Consider the following 20,091-nt stretch of genomic DNA (forward strand, 5'->3'; position numbering starts at 1 on the left):
GGCAGTGCGCGGAAGCGTTGCTTTACGACTGTTTGGAGAGACGCGCCGGGCCGGCGTTTTCCGCTTGCTACTTCTCTGATCCACACGTGGGCCGCTGTCGGTGTTCTGGCCAGAAATTCATTCCTATTGGCGTGGACCAGCCATATTGAAGGACAGAGTGGCAACGGAGGTCAAGGATCTTGAGCTGATGGATTTTGCTGCTGAAAATGAAGAGACGTCGGGAGAAGGTCTCCAGAGTGGAGCTGAAGGGGCGCGGCTAAGTCTAGAGTCAGGTGGAGAGAGAGTCAGGGGCACAGTAGGGACCGAGGAGGCCGGCGGTGGAGAGGCGGGGAATGGGCTGACCGGAATGGGGAAGACAGGGGAAGGGGAAGAAGGAAATGGGCCAAGGGCAGAGGAGATGCGAGTGGACCTAGCAGTTGTGAAGCAAGAAGTAGTGGACTGGTCAGAAATGGAAGAAGGTATGCGGAATGACCAGTGGGTAAAGCAGGAGGTGGAGGATGGGCCTGAGGTGAAAGAGGAAAAACCAGGCACGTTGGAGGTGAAGCAGGAGATGGATAGTAGTTTAATGGTAAAAGAAGAGAAGGTGGAAGAACCAGAGCTAAAGGAAGAGAACGTGAAGGTGAAGGAAGAAGTGATGAACTGGCTAGAAGTGAAGGAAGAGAAGAAAGATAGCTTGGAGATTAAACGGGAGGAGATGTTTCTTGATCAGAACGTAAAAAAGGAGGAAATAATGGATGAAGTGTGTGTAAAAGAAGAGAAGTATTTCCCTAAAGAAGAAGTGATGGATGATACAAAGGTGAAAGAAGAGCCTCAGATAAATCCCCCAGTGGTCTCCAAGCGGAAACTGGCCATGTCAAGGTAGGGCAAGGAGAATTCCATTGGGGGAATAAAGCTATGGAATCCTCTGTTGTCTAGATTGAAAGAAATTACACTACCAGAAGGGTGTGGAATAATGATAAATAAGTGCCAGTTTGGGTCCCTGGAGGCTGAATGATGGGGGGGGGGCGATTGGGAAGGGAGGGTTTTGTCAGATGACAATAAATTCAGTGAAAATATGTGAGGTTGGTACTAGTGTCCAGTGGCCAAGTTAGGAAGTGAAAATTCTTGGGGCCAGAAAGGCCTTGGACCAGAATCTGGCTTGACTTAATATGCTCTTGGCTCAGTATTCTTTTGAGAGAGTATAGGTGTGAGGAAAAGTCTAATAAAACCAACAAGGACAAAGTGTAGTAAGTTAAAATTAGAGAAAATACACTTGAACTCACCCAACTGTCTAGTTTCTCTATGGGTACTATGAATATTTATTGCTTTTGATTTAATTTCCTTATAGTGTGATAATGAGGCAGCATAGGAAATAAGAGTAGTCAGTTTCTTGGGATTATCACTGTCTCGAACACAGTGAGTAAAACAGAAGTAGCTGTAGTTTGATTGTCAGTATCCCAAGATCCTAAAAGAACAGTTGAAGACAGATGATGGATAATAGCATTTCTAGATTATTTTGACGCCCATTCTAGGTTGGGTGAGGAGTTGAGAAAGAAAAATGCAACTGCTACTCTCTAAATTTGCCTGGGTCTTATATCTTTTTCTGGTGTGTCTGCCTTTGAGATAAATAAACATAGCTCATGGATTGGACTTCTGGGTATGTGCACACAGACAATTGTTAACAGTGTCAAGAGTTACAAGTTAAAATATCGAATGATCTCATTCTCAGATTATAGTAGAAAAGGAAGTCAAAGTGAGATGATTTTTTTTAATTTAATACGTGTTTTCTTGAATTACATATCATTAACAACATTGTAAATGTAGTTGTCATTTCCTAGAGGAGAATTTTCTAACGATGTTTGACAGCTATCAAGTATTTCATAAGAGTTACTTGCATCTACTTTATTCACTATGATTACATGTCTGTAAATTGATTGTGATGAGTAATTGACTCAGCATTAAAAGTTTATAAATAAACATGTAAAGTTAATATTTGATAATTTATCAAGTTTCATTTGGGCTTTTGTAGATGTGAAACTTGTGGTACAGAAGAAGCAAAGTACAGATGTCCACGTTGTATGCGCTATTCCTGCAGGTATATATGTCATTTCCTACCCTGTTATCTCTGCCTGTACCCTTTTTACCTCAAAGTGTAAAAGTACCTCCTCTTTTGTCTCTTCAGTTTGCCCTGTGTAAAGAAACACAAAGCAGAACTGACATGTAATGGAGTTCGAGATAAAACTGCATATGTTTCAATGCAACAATTTACTGAAATGAATCTCCTAAGTGGTAAGCCATCTTCTGCATAGCCGATTGATGCTTCCTGGCCGTTGGCATATATCATTCGTTTATTTTTCTATTTCGAAATTTGTAGATTATCGATTTTTGGAAGATGTGGCAAGAACAGCAGACCATATTTCTAGAGATGCTTTCTTGAAAAGACCAATGAGCAATAAACATGTAAGTATTTCTTCTACTCCCTTCCAGTTAGAATTTCTTCTAATGAATTAGATTCTTTTTTTTTTTTTCACTCAACAAATATATTAAGTTACTAGGGATATAGCAGTGACCAAAACAAGGTCCTTCTCCTCATGGAGCTTGTATTGTAGCAGGAGAGACAGGAGATGAGTAGAGGAACAAATATAATTTCAGGTAACGTTAAGTGCATGTGGAAGATAGTACACAGGAGATTAGAGAAAATGAAAATGGTGTCTGTTTGCTGGGGGAGGGGCTTATAAGGGTACTATTTTCCGTACAGAAGTCAGGAGAGGCTTCTCTGAGAGATGACATTTAAGCAGCAGTCTGAATAATGAGAAAGAGGCAGTCATGTGAAGGTTTGGAGAAAGACTTTCCAGGTAGAGACAAAAGCAAAAGTAAAGAATGAATCAGGGATGAAGTTAGGGTGTTTGAGGAATTAAAAGAAGGGCAAGATGACAGAAGCGTAGTTGAGTGAGGGGCATATTGAATGTGAGGTTAAAGAAACTAGTGAGGGCTCCTAATGTATTCGAAGTAAAATGGAAGCCATGGGTGGATATTGAGCCTGTTGGCTTTTTGAAAGATCACTCTTGCTGCTCTCTGGAAAGTGGACTTGAGTAGGCAAGAGTGGAAGATTGGAAGCTGGGAGACCAGTTATAAGGCTGTTGTTGTGGTTCTAGTCAGAGAGGATGCCGTTAGAATTATTGGGAAGTGATTAGATTTGAATTTTGAAGGAAGAGCTAACAGGACTTGTTTTAATATACTTAATTTTCATACTTCCATCCCTTTTTCATTCCTTATGCACTATGCAAAATTTAAAACTTACATATTTGAAGTATTTTGCAACTGCTGTTGTTCTAAAATTTCTTTAATAATATTATTAAATCACATCATGGAATTATGTTTCGTTTTTCAATACCATTTTGGTATTGGAGTTGCAGAATTTTAGTACCTTTTAAACAGTTTATTTTATTGGTGTTATTGGTACAGACATGAAACTACCCACATCTGAAAGAAAAATTACCATGCACCAAGTCTTTTTTTCCCTCAAGCTTAATTAGACATAATTAAATTCTACTTAAAAGATAAATTACTTTTTAAATTTTTTTTTGTGAAATATGGCATGCATATAAAAAAGCATAAAATAGAAATACACTTTTTTTTTTTTTTTTTTGGCTACGTTGGGTCTTCGTTGCTGCACGTGGGCTTTCTCTAGTTGCGGCGAGCAGGGCCTAATCTTCATTGCAGTGCACAGGCTTCTCATTGTGGTGGCATCTCTTGTTACTGAGCACAGGCTCTAGGCGCGTGGGCTTCAGTAGTTGTGGTGCATGGGCTCAGTAGTTGTGGCTCACCGGCTCTAGAGAGCAGGCTCAGTAGTTGTGGCGCACGGGCTTAGTTGCTCTGCGGCATGTGGGATCTTCCCAGACCAGGGCTCAAACCTGTGTCCCCTGCATTGGCGGGTGGATTCTTAACCACTGCACCACCAGGGAGGTCCAAAAATACACCATTTAATGAATAATTATGCAGTAAACATACATGTACTACCACCTAGGTCTAAAATTAGAACATTACCAGCTTCTCAAAAGTTCCTGCCACCAGCTTATGCCCTTTCCTGAACCATTCTTATTTCTGGATTTTCTGTAATAAATGGACTCTGGGTTTTCTAAGTTTTAGAAACAGTGCTATGGTGAACACTTCTGTTTAGGAATTGTGGTTTGCTTATACATATGTTTTTCTGGGGTTTATACCTAGAAGCGGAATTGCTTTGTTGTGGCGTATGCATATCTTCAATTTGACTATATGTTACCAAAACATTTTCCAAAGTGGTGATACCAGTTTATACTCACAGTAGTGTTTAAGTGTACCTATTGTCGCATCCTCTCCAATACTTGACTTGGTCAGAGTTTCTGAGTTTTTGTCAATTTGATGGCTGTGTTATTTTATTATGATTTTTAATTTGTAGTTGTCTGATTCTTAAAGAGATTGAGCACCTTTCAAATATTTTATTGGCCAATTGGATATTCTTCTTTGTGGTATGCCTGTTAAGTCTTTTGTTCATCTTTTCATTGATCAGTTGTTTTTTCTTACTGGTTTGTAGTAATTCTTTGTATTTTTAGATGCTAGTTGTTAGTTGGTTGTATGTGTTATAAATTCCTTCTTTCATTCTGTGGCTTGTCTTTTTACAGTCTTTAGTGTTTTATGGTAAACAGGTGTTCCTAATTTTCATGTAGTAAAAATTGTTGTATGTTTCCTTTATAGTTAATAGTTTTATGAGTTTATAAAGAAATCCTTCCCTACCTTGTTATGAAGCTATTCTCCTGTAACTATTTTCTAAAAGCTTTACAGTGTTGCCTCTCCCATTTATGTCTGTAAACATGGGATTGATTTTTGTCTAGCATGTCAAGTGGAGGTCCTATGTAATTTTCCACATGGGTAATCTACTTTTTTCTAGCATCATTTATTGAAAAAATTCATCCTTTCCCTACTGCTCTGCAGGACCATCTTTGTCATATATCAAGCATCCATATATGCTTGGGTCAGTTTCTGGCCTGTCTGTTCGTTCTGGTGGTCCTCTTACCTATCCACACCAATGCTCAATACTCTAAACTATTATAGTCTTTTACTGAAACTCGCTGAAAGAGTAAGTCTTCCCACTTCATTCATTTTTTAGAATATAGCCATTTTTCTAGAATATTTTCTAGAGTATTTTCTAAAATATGGCTGTGGCTCTTTGTAATTTTATACAAATATGAAAAATCAGCCTATTGATTCTACAGTCCTACCTTCCCCACCTGGGAATTTTGATTGGGGTTGCATTTATTTTGTAGAGTTACTTGAGTGATTGGATTTTACAGCATTGAATGTTTAAATCCTTGACTGTTGTATCTCTGCATTTATTTGGTTCTTTAACATCTCTATAATTTTCTCAATGAAGGTCTCGCATGTTTCTTATTAGATTTATTCTTGGGCACTTTATTTTTTCATACTATTTTAAATAGTGTTTTCTTTTTAATGTTTTATTATCTCTTTGCTGGTATTTAGGAATGAGATATTTTTGTTGTCTATTTTATAGTAGTAACCATATTAAAATCTGTCCCAATACCTTATCTATAGATTCTTTGAGATTTTCTCTATAAACAGTTCATCACAATTTGTTTCTATCTTTCTGTCCTTGTTCTTTTATCTCTTTTTCTTGCCTTATTGGTATAGCTAGGACTTCCAATAATGTCAAATAGTACTGATGATAGTAGATATTTATGTTGTAAGTCAAAGTCCATCCCTGGGTTTGATGATTTGCTGAAAGGATTCACAGGATGCAACATACAGTTGTACTCATGGCTAAAATTTATTACAGTGAAAGGATACAGAGCAAAATTAGCAAAAGGAAAAAGTATATGGGGCAAAGTCTGTAGGAATCCAGCCACAAGCTTCCCAAAGTCCTCTTCTATTGGAGTCACATCGTATGCAGTTAATTCCTCGGGCAATGGGTTGTGATAATTAATGTTTGAAGTTATTGTCTACCAGGGAAACTCACTGCCCAAGGTTTTTATTGGGGGCTGATCGCAGAAGCACCCTCGCCCTAGCACTTGCCAAATTCCATACTCCCAGAAGGGAAGCAGATAAAACCACATTTTTGTACAATTTCAGCACAATGAACCACTCTTATCATTTTAGGAAAAGTTTTATGTCAGTGTCGGGTCCATTTACCAGTCAGTCAAATTCCCAGACACCAGCCAAGAGCCAACCTTGCCAAGAGAACTTTCTAAGGATAACAGTCTCGGGCCTGGTATATTAGCTTTTCTGTACATCTTTGTTTCATAACTCCTGATCATAGAGGGAAAAGTTTCAAGATTTCACCATGATGTTTGCTTTTAAATTTTTTGTAGATACAGTTTGATATTTAGATTAAAGAAGTTCTGTTCCTAGTTTGCTAACAGATGTTAACATGAATGGTGGTTATATTTTATCAAATGCTTTTTCTGTATTTGATTATTTATTCTTTTAATGTATAATATTCTAGTATGAATAATCTTTTAATCAATTTTCTATTGTAAGTTAAACTTGCATGGTATATTATTATCATACCCTGCTTTTTATACTTTGCAGAATTCAGTTGTATTATGTATATGTACACATTATCCATTCATTCATTTTTGCATTTCTGTCCGTGAGTGAAATGACTTCTGATTTTCCTTTTTGGTATTCTTAGGTTTCTATATCATTGTGATTTTAGTTTCATAAAATTATTTGGGAATGCTCCCATTTTGGTCCTGGATACATTAACTAACATTGGGATTATTTCCTCCATGGGAGTTTGGTAAAATTTATTAATGGGCTTCTGAAGTTTATTCTTTACTGTTTATTGGACTATTTAGGTTTTCTCTGTCTTCTTGAGTCATTGTTAGTAGACTACATTTTTCTAAGAATTTTTCCATTTTACCTAAATTTTACCTAAATGCATTGGCATAAAGTTCTTCATATTTTCCTTTACGTGTCTGTAGAAGTTGTATTATCATTTGTGATAATGCTTATTTGTGTCCTCTTTTTTTCTAGATCAGTTGCTATTGTGAATTCCTTTTCTATTTTGTTAACGTGTCCTCTTGACTTTTGTTATATTCTTTTATATTTTTAGCTTAATTGCATTGTGGTCAGAGAACATATTTTTTCTGAGTTCATTCTTTTAAAATACATTAAGACTTGTGTTTATGGCCCAGCATGTGGTCAGATTTTGTAATGTTCTCTGTTTGCTTGGGAAAGAAAAATTATTCTGCATTTGCTTTATCTAGTATTCTAAATATATTCCTTTTAGGTCAGATTTGTTAATTATGTTGTTCAAATTATTTATAGTGCTACTGAGGTTTTTTTGGTTTTTGTTTTTTGTCTGTTTTTTCTGTCAGTTACTGAGAGAGGTGTGTTAAAATTTCCCAACAGATAAAATCAAAAGGATTTGTATGTATCTCCTTGTGGTTCAGTTAGCTTTGCTTCATATGCTTTAAGGCTAAATTATTAGATGCATACTTCAGGAAATTCTTGGTGTATTTAACCTTTGGCATTATGATGTGACCCTTTTTGTCTCAAGCATTTTGTATACTTTATCTGGTATTGAACTATTTCAGTCCTTTGGTTGGTATTTGCATGGTGTATTTTGTCGCTTACTTTTACTTTTGGCCTTTTTGTATCTTTATGTTCTGGATGTACCTTTTCAAAGTACCGTATAATTGGGTTCCAGTTTTTCTCCATTCGGACAATCTGGAACTTTTAACTGAATCATCAAATTCATTTACTTTTTAATAAAATTACCTATATATTTGACTTTAAATGTGTCACCTTACTTGTGCTATTTGTCCACTTGCTTTGTTCTGTTTTGTTCTTTTTCTTCTTGTCTTTTGGACTAATTGAGTAATTTCTTATCATTTGAATTTTTCTTCTATCAGTTTAGAACTTATACATCCTTTTTCTGTCCTTTCATTGGTTAGGCTAGACATTGCATGCATACTTTATTTATCAGTATCTAAAGTTAATCAGTACCTTAAGCCTGTACTTAAACAATGCAATGACCTTAGAACAGGAGTTGGCAAACTTCTTCTGTAAAGAGTCAGATAGTAAACCTTTTTTTCAAACCTTATGGTTTCTGTCACAACTACTCAACTCTGCCACTGTAGCAAAAAAGCAGCCATGAATAATACATAAACAAATGCACAGGGCTGTATTCCAACAAAATTTGTTTATAAAAATAGGCAGCAGGCAGGATTTGGCCCTAGTTTGCCAGCAGTTACCTTAGAAAACTTAAATTCCATTTAACACTCTACTGACTTTTCGTATTGTTTTCAGGTATTTAAATGGTCTTTTTTGTTTCAATCTCCATACAGTAATTACTGTTTTATCCAGTCAGTGTTTGTTTTGGTTTATCTTCATATTTCCCACTTTCTTTGCTCTTTATTTTTTCTGCCATCATCTTAGACTTTCTGTCTGAGAGATCACTTTCTACCTCAAGTAGATCTTTTAGAATGTCCTTTAGAGAGAGTTTGCTGGTTACCAACTCTTAGATTACTCTATCGGCATTTAAATCACTCTTAAATGATTTTTGTCTGTAGAATTCTGGGTTCAGACTTACTCTTCCATTGTCTATGGCTTCCATTTTTATTGTTGTAAAGTCATCTGTCATTTTTAACTGCCTTTGAAGTCTTTTTTCTCTGGATGCATTCTTTTTATTGTTGGTCTTCTGCATTTTTACTATACTGTGAAAATGCACATTTCTTTTTATTTATCTTACTTGAGAATTATTAGATTTATTGAATCAGTGGAGCGTCTTTCATCAATTCTGGGAAATTACCAGCTCATTTCTATTAAAATATTACCTGTGCTTTATTCATTCTCTCTTCTCCTAAAACTACCATTAAATGGGGCTTAGGCCTTCTCCCTATATCATACCTACCCCTTAACCTCTCCTGATTTTGTCATCTTTTTTATCTCTAATGCAAAATTTTAGTTTGGCTTATTTAAAAATCTGCTGAGTCACTTTTTATAGTTTCTCTTCACTGCACATATTTTCAAGCTTTCTTTTATTCCTTTAAATTTTGCAGAGCAGTTCTGTAATCTGTGTATGATTTTTTTAGTGTCTGAATATATAGGGAGCTCTCTCAGCTACATCATTTTCTCTTTTGGTTCCAGTACACTGAGCCTTGTTTTCTTATATTGTTTATACTTTTTTATTTTTTGTTGAGTACTGCTTTTTTTTTTCTTTAAATATTATTTGTGGGAATTTTTTGAAGGTTAGAACAAACAGGCCTTCCTTTATTCTACCAGGTACCTAAGAACATTGCAGATCTGGACTATCTTAAACCAAGTTGAAGGTTTAAGATTGTGTTAACCACACAAGCAAGGCAAATCATTTCATGGGCTAGCATGGGCTCAGCCAACCTACATGATCCATGGAGTAACACATGTCAGAGCTAGAATTCTCATATCCCATTTTGTACATCCTACATCAGTGGCTACTTTAAGTTAAGCCTTGTACTAGGCAGTGCCGTAGTTCCTCCCTGAATGAAGCTACCTGACTAGTAATAGAAGCAGGCATATATATATATATGGCTTATAAAGTATATGGTTAATCACAGGCTCTGGAATTAGACAGACCTGTATTTGAATGTAGGCCTTACGTCTCAGAAATAGCTGAAATAGCAGAAATGGGAGTAATAATAGTACCTGCCTCATAGTATTGTGAGGATTAAATGAGACATTGCTGTTTAGTGCAGTTTGTGAAACATAAATACTCAATAAATCTTAACTATTATGTTTTGAACATTGTTTTACATGCTTTTGGAATTTAAGGCATTTTAATATTAATTTGCCTATTTGTTTTTGGTTGTTAGATGTACTTTATGAAAAATCGTGCTCGAAAGCAAGGTATTAACTTAAAACTTCTACCCAATGGATTCACCAAAAGGAAAGAAAATTCAACATTTTTTGATAAGAAGTAAGTGTCTGACTTCTTTCTTAGTACATCAGATGTTCTGATTTGATTAGGAACATCTTTTAAGGTTTGGTTTACTATAGAGCATTGCTACTCAAAGTGTGGTCTGTGAGGTGTTCGTTATTGGTACAGGACAAGATGACTGCACAAATTGGAAATAAACATTTAGGAACTTATGCTAATTTTATGTCATATGACTTTAATAACACTTTGGGTTTGCAGTGTGTGTGTGTGTGTGTGTGTGTGTGTTGTGAGAGATGGAGAGAGAGAGAAGAGAGTGTGTGTATGTGTCTATCCTTCTCTCTGAGGCCTAAGATACCGTGAAAGTATTTCAGAAGCTTCAAGGACAAAGCAATAAGTCAAAGTAGAATTCCTGCATATTTTTAACAGGAGCAGCTTGGCTTTTATAATCCTTTTGCTTTGGGATTCCAAATAGGATTTCATTTGTGAGCCAGTGATGGAGAAGAAAAGGAACTTGGAAAACATTTAGTCTGTAGTGAATCTGTGGATACAGATAATACATTAGAGATGAGTTTCCTGCTCTCTGAAAGTGCTGGGTCAAAAAGGCCCCATTAGTACAGAGAAGAACAGGATCCCAAAGTACTGTAAGTAGCCCACTAAATTATTGGATAATACCTTTCAAAAGTCAACATTCTGGATTTAGAGTCAAAAAACCTGAGTGAGTCCTCCCCGCTTCAGCCTGTTAATAACTGTGAGGCCTTGAGCAAATTACTTCTTTTCTCCGGGCTCCATCTGCATAATGGTGGGGGTTGTACTAGGTAAACTATAAGGTTCCCTCACAATTTTACTACATAAATTGAAGAGACAGAATGATCAGAATTATTCTAATAAACCTTCCATCTTTTCAGAAGATATTATATTATTAGAGAATGGTGTTATCCACTTATTTTATATGTTTCAAGACCAATATTTGTAAAGGTGGTTTTCCCTTTTTTCGGTTTTTTTCCAGGAGTAAAGTAATACTTTGCATTTATCAGATATGAGATGATTCTTTTGTGTGTTTTGAAACTGACATATTTAGAAATAGACATAATTTGTTTGAAATTTAAGATAACTGGTTTGTGCCTTCTGAAATATAAAATGTTTTCCTGTTTTATGAAAGAAACCATTCAGAATGGTTTTACTACTACTAATATAGCCTCAAATTTTAAATTTTGGGGTCTTTAGACACATGAATGTATGTAGGAAGTTTTTTCCAAGAATACTACATTCGGTGTATTTTCTGGGTTTAGAACACAAATTTATAGTGTTATTTTGGAACACCTCAGATCTCTGAAATGGCAAATTGGACTCTTCTTGCATTATGCCTTTTACTCATGAATTTACAATGATTTGGGCTTGATTTTCTTATATTTTTAGTGTCTTCCTAAGAAGTAGTTGTGACCTTAGTGTATTAATTTACCTAGACACTAACTGGAGTGTAGGAAGGAATCAGCATATAGTAGCAATTGTAAAAGTAATACATCCTCATCATAAAAAAATTTAAAGGAAAAATAGCACCTTTAATTCTACTATGCAGAGACAACCATTGATAATATTTATGTTTTCTTCTAATCGTGTCCTTTTTTCAATTAATAAAGTAAAACATAATATTAAATACTTATAAAAGTATAAAAAGTTAAATGACTCTCCTCAAGTTAAACATTATTCATCTTTGTGAATAAAGGCACACACTGTTTTTTCTACAGCTAGCTTTTTTCTATTTAACAATATATTATGGACATCTTACTTGTTAATGCAAATCTGCCTCACTTTGTTTAAGTAGTATATTTCAACTATGACTACTATACCCTAATTTATTTAATTATTCCCATATTCATGAACATTTTTAGCTAATTTCTAGATTTTAATTATTACAAATAATGCTGTTATAAACATCCTTGAATAAATTGTTTTGTGTGCTTATGTGACTTTTTCTGTATGATCAGTTCCTAGAAAGTGGAATTACTGGATCAGAGAGTACGTGCATTTATACTTTTGAAGGAAACTCCAAATTGTCCTCCCCAAAAAAGTACCACTTTGTACCTTCCACAAAAATATATGAGTGCCTATTTTAGTTATACTGCACTTTAATTGGATATTATTAAACTTTTTTGCATATCTGATTAGAGGTTGAACAGTTGAATTTTTTCATTTAATGTGCCTGCTTATATCTCATCTTGATCTGTTGCATGCATTGTAAATGTTTTCACCAGTCTTTTCACCCTTAATTTTGTCTTCCAGTCATTTTTGATGCATTTTAAAGAGTTGTAAAAAAAATTCTATAAAACATAGAGATAGTAAAATGGAGTGGTTAAGAGCACAAACTGGAGCTAGGGCTGCCTGGGTTCAGATTTCTAACCAGCTGCTTTCTAGCCATGTGATATTAAGCTAAGCCACCTAACTTCTTTGTGCTTCAATTTCCTCATCTATAAAGTAGGGCTAGTAATAATAAACTAGGGATAAGCCAGTTTTCATTTCCATTTGTAGTAAATGAGAATACCTGTTTAAACATCTCACTAGCACTGAATTTTCTCTTTTTTTTTTAATTTTGCTGCTATTTTGGAAGGTGGAAATGATATTTTGTTTTAATTTGATTTTATTTAATTGCTACTTAGATATGGAATATTTGGCCACATGTTTCAGAATAATATCTTAAAATTCAAGTGTGAAGTTTGACTTAATCCAATCTGTGGTAGTAAGATGATCTTTCATTCTTATAACTATTTTGGTGAAATAAATAATTCAAAATAATTTGATGAAATAAATAATTGAAATCTATGGAACAGAATTTTTCTATTTGTTCTTTGTTAAATTGCCCATTATTATTTCTAAATGGAAAATGCCACGAACTGAATTTAAAATGTCTGTGTTTGGATGTTTGATGAATAGTAAAGCATTAAGGTGAATTCCCAGTTAGTTGATAGGCATACTTAGAATATTCTGCTTAGTTGGTTGATAGTCAGCTTGGAAATCTCTTTAGTGTGTTCCTATATTTTGTTCATTCTTGTTCAGCATTTTCATCAGTAATTTAGATCATGATTTCTTATCTTGGCACTGTGATGTTTTGAGCCACAGAGTTCTTTGTCATGAGTGGCTGGCGTGTGTATTATAGGATGTTTAGCAGCATCCCTGGCTTCTACTGACTAGATTTTGGTAACGCACACACACACACACACACACACACACACACACACACACACACACACACACACACACACACACACACACACACACACACACACACACACACACATCCCCTGGGATGGGGGCAGTGGGGAGAGGCAAAATTTGAGAACCACTAATTTAGATGAATACGGAAGACATACTTATTGAACTTGATGTTTGGCAAGATCAGGATTGCAGAAAATTTTGATTGCTAAAAGGTGATATATAAGTAGCAAGATAAATATATATGGCCCTGTACTTTACCTAATCTTAGGGGGGAAAAGTGAAGAAAGGCGTTTAGAAGTACCTTTTTTGTGATATCTGTGTTTTCTCAGACATTCATATGAAAACGATAAAAATTTTAGATGATCGTAGTGTTATTTCCTGGAAGGAGGGAAGAAGGGGATGCTGCATCTTATCAAAGAATTATTTTTACCTCCCACATCCCCAGTATTGTGTTTTTAAGAGACTTGTTTTCAATGCTTTTTTAAACTTTCAAAAGTGGTTAAGGTTCTGACTGAGATAAACCTGAATTTGAATATTGCCTCTACATATGGTTCACGTTAGGTGACCTCAGGCAAGGGCGAATTTACTGGGTTGTTGAGGGGAGTAAATGAAATAATACCTAAAGTAAAGTAATACCTGGCACTTAGTAGATAATGTGCAATGATAATAAACGATCTGCATTCTCTTACTGGAAATCTTTGGGTATGTGTTACGTTTACTATATTATATTCATCCCTAGTAGGTTTGGGGCAGCATTATATAATCAAACAATACTATTTCTGCAGTGAAACCTACAAATGTTTACATTATAATGGGAAAATAATGACTGTAAATGAGCTCAGTCAGGTTTCTGCTGCTGGAGGAGTTATGAAAATTTTCAGTTTCAGAGATTCAGGGTTTGGAATTGTTTGTATGCGATCTTGGTCCTGTACTAAGATTATTATAATTACTCCCTAGGTATTAAATTGTTCCTGTGTTTGTTTAAGCAGCTTGAGCTACAGTATACACAAAAATTCAAATTTAAGTTCTTTAAAATTAAATGTTCCACAATGTTCATTGCAGCACTATTTACAATAGCCAGGATATGGAAGCAATCTAGGTGTCCATCGACAGATGAATGGATAAAGAAGATGTGGCACATATATGCAATGTAATATTACTCAGCCATAAAAAGAAACGAAATTGAGTTATTTGTAGTGAGGTGGATGGATCTAGAGTCTGTCATACAGAGTGAAGTAAGTCAGACAGAGAAAAACAAATACTGTATGCTAACACATATATATGGAATCTAAAAAAAAAAAAAGAAAAAATGGTTCTGATGAACCTAGGGGCAGGACAGGAATAAAGATGCAGACGTAGAGAATGGACTTGAGGACACAGGGAAGGGGAAGGGGAAGCTGGGATGAAGTGAGAGAGTAGCACTGACATATATACACTACTGAATGTAAAGTAGATAGCTAGTGGGAAGCAGCTGCATTGCACGGGGAGATCAGCTCAGTGCTTTGTGACCACCTAGAGGTGTGGGATAGGGAGGGTGGGAGGGAGCTGCAAGAGGGAGGGGCTATGGGGATACATGTATGCACATAGCTGATTCACTTTGTTATACAGCAGAAACTAACACATTATAAAGCAATTATACTCCAATAAAGATGTTAAAAGAAAAATTAAATGTTCCAGTGGTAACTTTTGAGCATTCTGAGTGAAGAATTCTTTGTGGTGTTTTTGTAACTTTTCTGTAAAGTTTGAAATTACTTGAAAATAAAACATTTTTTAAAAACAATTAAATAGCCCCATATGAAGTGTGACTAAAGCACATTGTGCTTGAATTACCTCTGTAGGACTAACAGCAGGTTATGTGGTAGCAAGTGCATTAGGTACCTTAGAATCATAGGTTCATTTTAAGCCAGGCATCCTTTATGGTAGGAGTTTTTGACCAGTATGACTTCAAATCTCCTAAAATCATATGCAAAATTATGTGATATGTGAATTTTTCTAAGACTAGGAACCATAATTTTCATTTTATAGTCAAAGTGGGATATAACACTAACCAGCCTGTGATGTCAAAAGTGTATTTAATATCAATAGCAACAAATTTTAGAGGACTGGTGAATTTGCTGGAACGTCATAATGGATAACTTTAATGAACAAAGAAAAGTTAAGGGATGCTTATATTAAGAATAAGTTGAGCCAATACGAAAAAGACATTCTCTGTTAAAAATAGAGGAGCTTGGTAAGGAAATGTGTGCAATATAAGGCTCCCCTACTTATTTTATAGCAGATCCCAAACTACTTCTTTTAAACTGTGACTCTTTCAAAGGTAACTTCTCTGCCTCATCTCTTCCGTAGGGCATGTAACTTGATGTTTACTTTCACCCAATGCTAATCAAAAACTGTTGAAAGAAATATGAAAGATCTCTGTGAAGAAAACTTAAATTCTACTGAATGGCTTGAAAGAGTTGAACAAATGGGGGGAAAGGACCATGTTATTAAGAGACTCCATATTATAGAAATAACATTTACTTCTTAAATGAATGATCTTTAAATCTGGTATGATCCCAATGAAAATATTAATGGGATTTTGTTTGGTTTTGATTTTGGATTTTTTAATTTTTTTTTTGGAGAAGGAAAGGATTCATGATAAAATGACTTACGTTCATTTGGAAGAGTAAACATGGGACAAGCGCCGGGGGAAACCTGGGAAAAGGAAGAGTAATAAGGCTGGACTCATTAAAATGTATGAAATGTTAGTAAAGTTTTATGGTGTTGACGTAGAAATAAACAGTTCAGATAACAGAAAATAGACATGAGGCTATTTGGCACTCTAGTATATGATCAGATAATATGTCAAATTAATACAGAGAATGACTTATTCAATAAATGGAGTTGAGACTGCTTGCCTTTTGATAGTTTTTTTACGAGAACTTCCAGGTGGAATTAAAATTTTTTTCTTCCCGTTTTATTGAGATATAATTGACATACAGCACTGTATAAGTGTAAGGTGTACAGCATAGTGATTTGATTTACATATATCATGAAGTGATTATCACAGTAAATTTCATGAACATCTGTCATCTCATAGATACAAAATTAAAGAAATAGAAAAAAAATTTTTTTCTTGTGATGAGAGTGCTTGGATTTACTCTCTGAACAACTTTCATACATAACACACAACAGTGTTGATTATATTTACCATGTTGTATATTCCATCCCTAGTATTTATTTATCTTATAACTGGAAGTTTGTACCTTTTGACTACCTTTGTCCAATTCCCCCTTCTCCTCCCCTCTCTCTGGTAACCAGAAATCTGATCTCTTTTTCTATGAATAAGTTTATTTTTGAAGAATAAGTGACCTACAACATAATGTTAGTAAAATCTTAAAATGAAATTAAAAATATGGGAATATTTTCATAATTTTGAAGAGGGGAACATCCCATCCAAAGCCATAAAGGAAAAAAACTAAATTTACATAATTTTTTTTAAAAATTGGCCAAAAAAGACCATAATAAAATCAAAAGACTACCAGACCCGCTTCCAAAAAAAATCTTTAAACGTATATGACAGTGCTTATGCATTAATTAAAAAAACTAGTAACTAATTAGGAAAAGGGGCAAAGGATAAGAATAGATGGTCATAGAAAGATGTATATATATACATACACACACACACACACACACAATATGTGTCTGACAAGCATATATTAACAATATCTAATATAGTGAAGGTATGAGCTAGCCAGACCATTTTCTTCTTCCGCTGTTCTTTAGAGTAAAAACTTAGGAGTCATTTTAGAAGACAATATTTCTAAAAATGTTATACCTGCCTACTCAAGGAATTTAGCCTCAAATATATTAGTACAGTTCACAGAGATATATGTACATGTATATATATTGCAACATTGTTTTTAATAGTGTAAAAACTGGCAACAGCTTCGAGTATCCCTCAGTATTGGGCTGAGCTAAGTTAATAATGATGCCTTCATACAGTGGAATTCTATGCAACCATTAAACAAAAACAATTAGATACAGAAGTATTGTCATGGAATGATATCCATGATATTGAGTATGTTCAGTGAAAAAATAATATTGGAGTTTAAATAGTTGTCTGAAAGATATGAAGCTCACTTTTCCTATTGATGTAAAATTTACAGGCAATGAAATGCACAAATCTTAAGTGTATATTTGTTGAGTTTTGACAAATGCATATACCAGTATAACCCAGTCCCTGTAAATGTATAAAATATTACCATCACCCAAGAAAGGTTTTTCCTAGTTATCTCCTCTCCTCCTCAGATAACCTATTCTAATTTTCACCCTGAAGATGAATTTTGCCTGTTTTAAAATTTCATATATATGAATCATATAGGTCACCCTTACTTTTGAATGATAGTTTAGCTGAATATGAAGTATCTCAAGTTGACATTTATTTTAGTACTTCAGTTTATTTATTCCACTGTTTTCTCACTTCTTTTTCCATTTTTGAGAACACTGATGTTTTATACAATCTTTCTATGTCAGTTGCTTTTAAGTTCTTCACTTTTGTCTTTGGGGTGATTTATCTTCCTTTGGATTTGCTCTGCTTTCTGCATAATTCTGGAAAATTCTAATACATTATCTTAATTTTTTATTTCTTCGTCCGTCTTACCTACATTCTGGGTAATTCATTCAGGTGTATCAACCAAGTCACTTTCCCTCCTTAGCTATGTCTAATTAATCTGATCTTTAGCCCATGGGCTTTTTGTTTGTTTGTTTCAGTTACACTTTTCATTTCTAGAAGTTCTGTTCCTTTCCCAAATCTATCTGGTCTTTTAGGTAGAATGTATTCCTTTCTCATGTTTTAACCTCCCTTTTTATTCAATAATTTAGTGCATTTGTTATTTGTGTAAATAATTCTGTCTGAATTTCTTGGAAATTTGTTACTGCTGTCTGCTGTTTCTGCTGACTCTTCATTTTGATGGCTTGTTTCCTTATTGTTTTCTAAAATGTAATTGTGAACTCAAGTTCATGTAGGAGGTGGTATGCATTTGCTTATGCCAGATACCCATCGAACCAATCCAGGACCCTCTTTAATTTCTTAGTCTGAAGTTTATCAGACTATACTGCTGGTAATAATTTGAACCCCAAACCCATTTGAGGAGTCGATAGTTATTCATTCTCAATTGAAACCTTTCCCCCACCTCCTGTACCTTTCTCTCTCCCTAGACCTCAAGCTGAGGTGGACAGGTTTCCTCATTGTCTCCCTTTGCTGGTTGCCAGAATTTTTCTGGTTCACTCTTTCACTGCATAGTTTTATGCAGTGATCTCAGTTTGAGGTCTCCAGCTTATGTGAGATCAGTATCTTGTCTCATGTCCTGCAGTGGCTGTTGAAACATAAGCCTTTTGGTTACCAAGCCTCTTGATTACTTGGAGGCAAAGGCCTCCAGAGCAGGTGTAGCTTCCATATTCCACTATGGTTTTTAGTTCCTGCTTCCTTTTGGCCCCTGAAAATTTTTCATACTTTTTGATGAGCTCAGTATGTTTGCTGTATTTCTCCAGGGTTTCTTATTGTGTGCCTTGAGAGAGTTTTCAGATGATCTTCTCTGCCAAGTTGCCCTAATTGCTTTAAATAAGTAGTGGCCCCAAACAAAGGGAAGGTCAGTTGTCGAAGACAGATGGATCAGGAAGGCATGATAATTACTTGTTCACCTAACAATTCTACTTTTAGGAATTTATCTGATATATATAACCATACGTATGGAAAATGAAATATGTACAAGGATATTCAGTGCAACATTGTTTGTAATAGCAAAAGAGTAGTATGAATCTAAATATCCATCGATAGTGGACTGCTTAAATAAATGATGGTACGCCTGTAAAATGGGGAAAAAATTCAGCAGCTCTAAATGTATGAATATGGAATGGTTGCCAGAAATACTAAGTGAATAAAGATAGATACAGAACTGTGTTCATTGTGTGCTACCATTGTGTGAAAAGTAAAGGTTATATCCGTATATACTTATATTATAAACTATTAATAGTAGTTATCTTACGGGAGGGAAATTGGGTAGAGGGCGACAGGGATGGGAATTACGTGCCCTTTTGTACCTTTTTTGAATTTTAGACCATGTGCATGTAATACTTATTTTAAGAATAAATAAATGAATTTTTAAAATAATTTTAAAAGATATTGATGGATGTAGGCAGGACCATTATACATTTTGAGTTGTAAATATATTCAATAGTCTTTGAAAAGTATTCTGATACTGTCATATAAAATTCCACGTTTTTATCCATGGCTGCATCTTTTCAGTTGTGTTTTAGTGTTTTGCTACAGAAAGCCATGGATAGCAAACCTGGAGATTATCTTGGTTGTGTTTGAATATCACATCTCATTTGGTTGCTTAAGTCCCTCATTTTATTTTCCTGGGTATTTGGGTCTGAGGATTCAGCAGTGAGGGGGAATATAGTTTGACTTGTCATTTGGAAAAAAGAATTGGATTGAGAGACTCCTCCCCAATAATATCTTTAGCTTAACGCCAGGCCTGTACTCTCTTGTGTGGTCTGACCTCCCATTCCCTAGGAATGGACCCAACTTTTGACCTTCATCTTCTGGCAGTTTGCCTCCACATGACCTCGACCCTCATTTCTAAGCAGCCCAGTCCTTCTTCATTCCTTTACAACTGTCAGCTTAGAACTGAGTTGCTATCTTCCTTTTGGCCCAGAGTTCTTAGGCTCTCTGTCTAGGGGTCTCTCTTAAACCTAGAGTATTAAGATAGTAGAAGTGTGCCCATTATTAAACAACAGTGTGAATTGCTATCTGAGCTCCAGTCCTATTTTAGAAGCTAGCCACTAGATGTCTCTCTTGTAAAGAAATAACCTTTTATAGATTCTTAAAATTACTTTTTGTAAGAATGTCTATATGTGTGTAACTGAGTCACTTTGCTGTACAGCAGAGATTGGCACGGCATTGTAAATCAACTCTACTTCAATAAAAAAAATTTTTTAATTACTTT

General features: G+C 35.1%; 1 protein-coding gene across 1 annotated transcript in view; it reads left to right on the forward strand.

Moving 5' to 3' along the window:
- Positions 1-11: 11 nt before the first annotated feature.
- ZNHIT6 (zinc finger HIT-type containing 6) overlaps positions 12-20,091 on the forward strand; it is a 54,616-nt gene continuing 34,536 nt past the window's right edge. Inside the window, exons 1-5 of the mRNA XM_082410381.1 lie at positions 12-858; positions 2,009-2,074; positions 2,162-2,268; positions 2,354-2,439; positions 9,828-9,931. Of these exons, the coding sequence (XP_082266507.1) occupies positions 188-858; positions 2,009-2,074; positions 2,162-2,268; positions 2,354-2,439; positions 9,828-9,931 (1,034 nt within the window). The 5' untranslated portion in view covers positions 12-187. The remainder of the gene's footprint in view (positions 859-2,008; positions 2,075-2,161; positions 2,269-2,353; positions 2,440-9,827; positions 9,932-20,091) is intronic.

The sequence above is a fragment of the Balaenoptera physalus genome, assembly GCF_965194825.1.
Source record: "Balaenoptera physalus genome assembly, chromosome: 1".
NCBI lineage: Eukaryota > Metazoa > Chordata > Mammalia > Artiodactyla > Balaenopteridae > Balaenoptera > Balaenoptera physalus.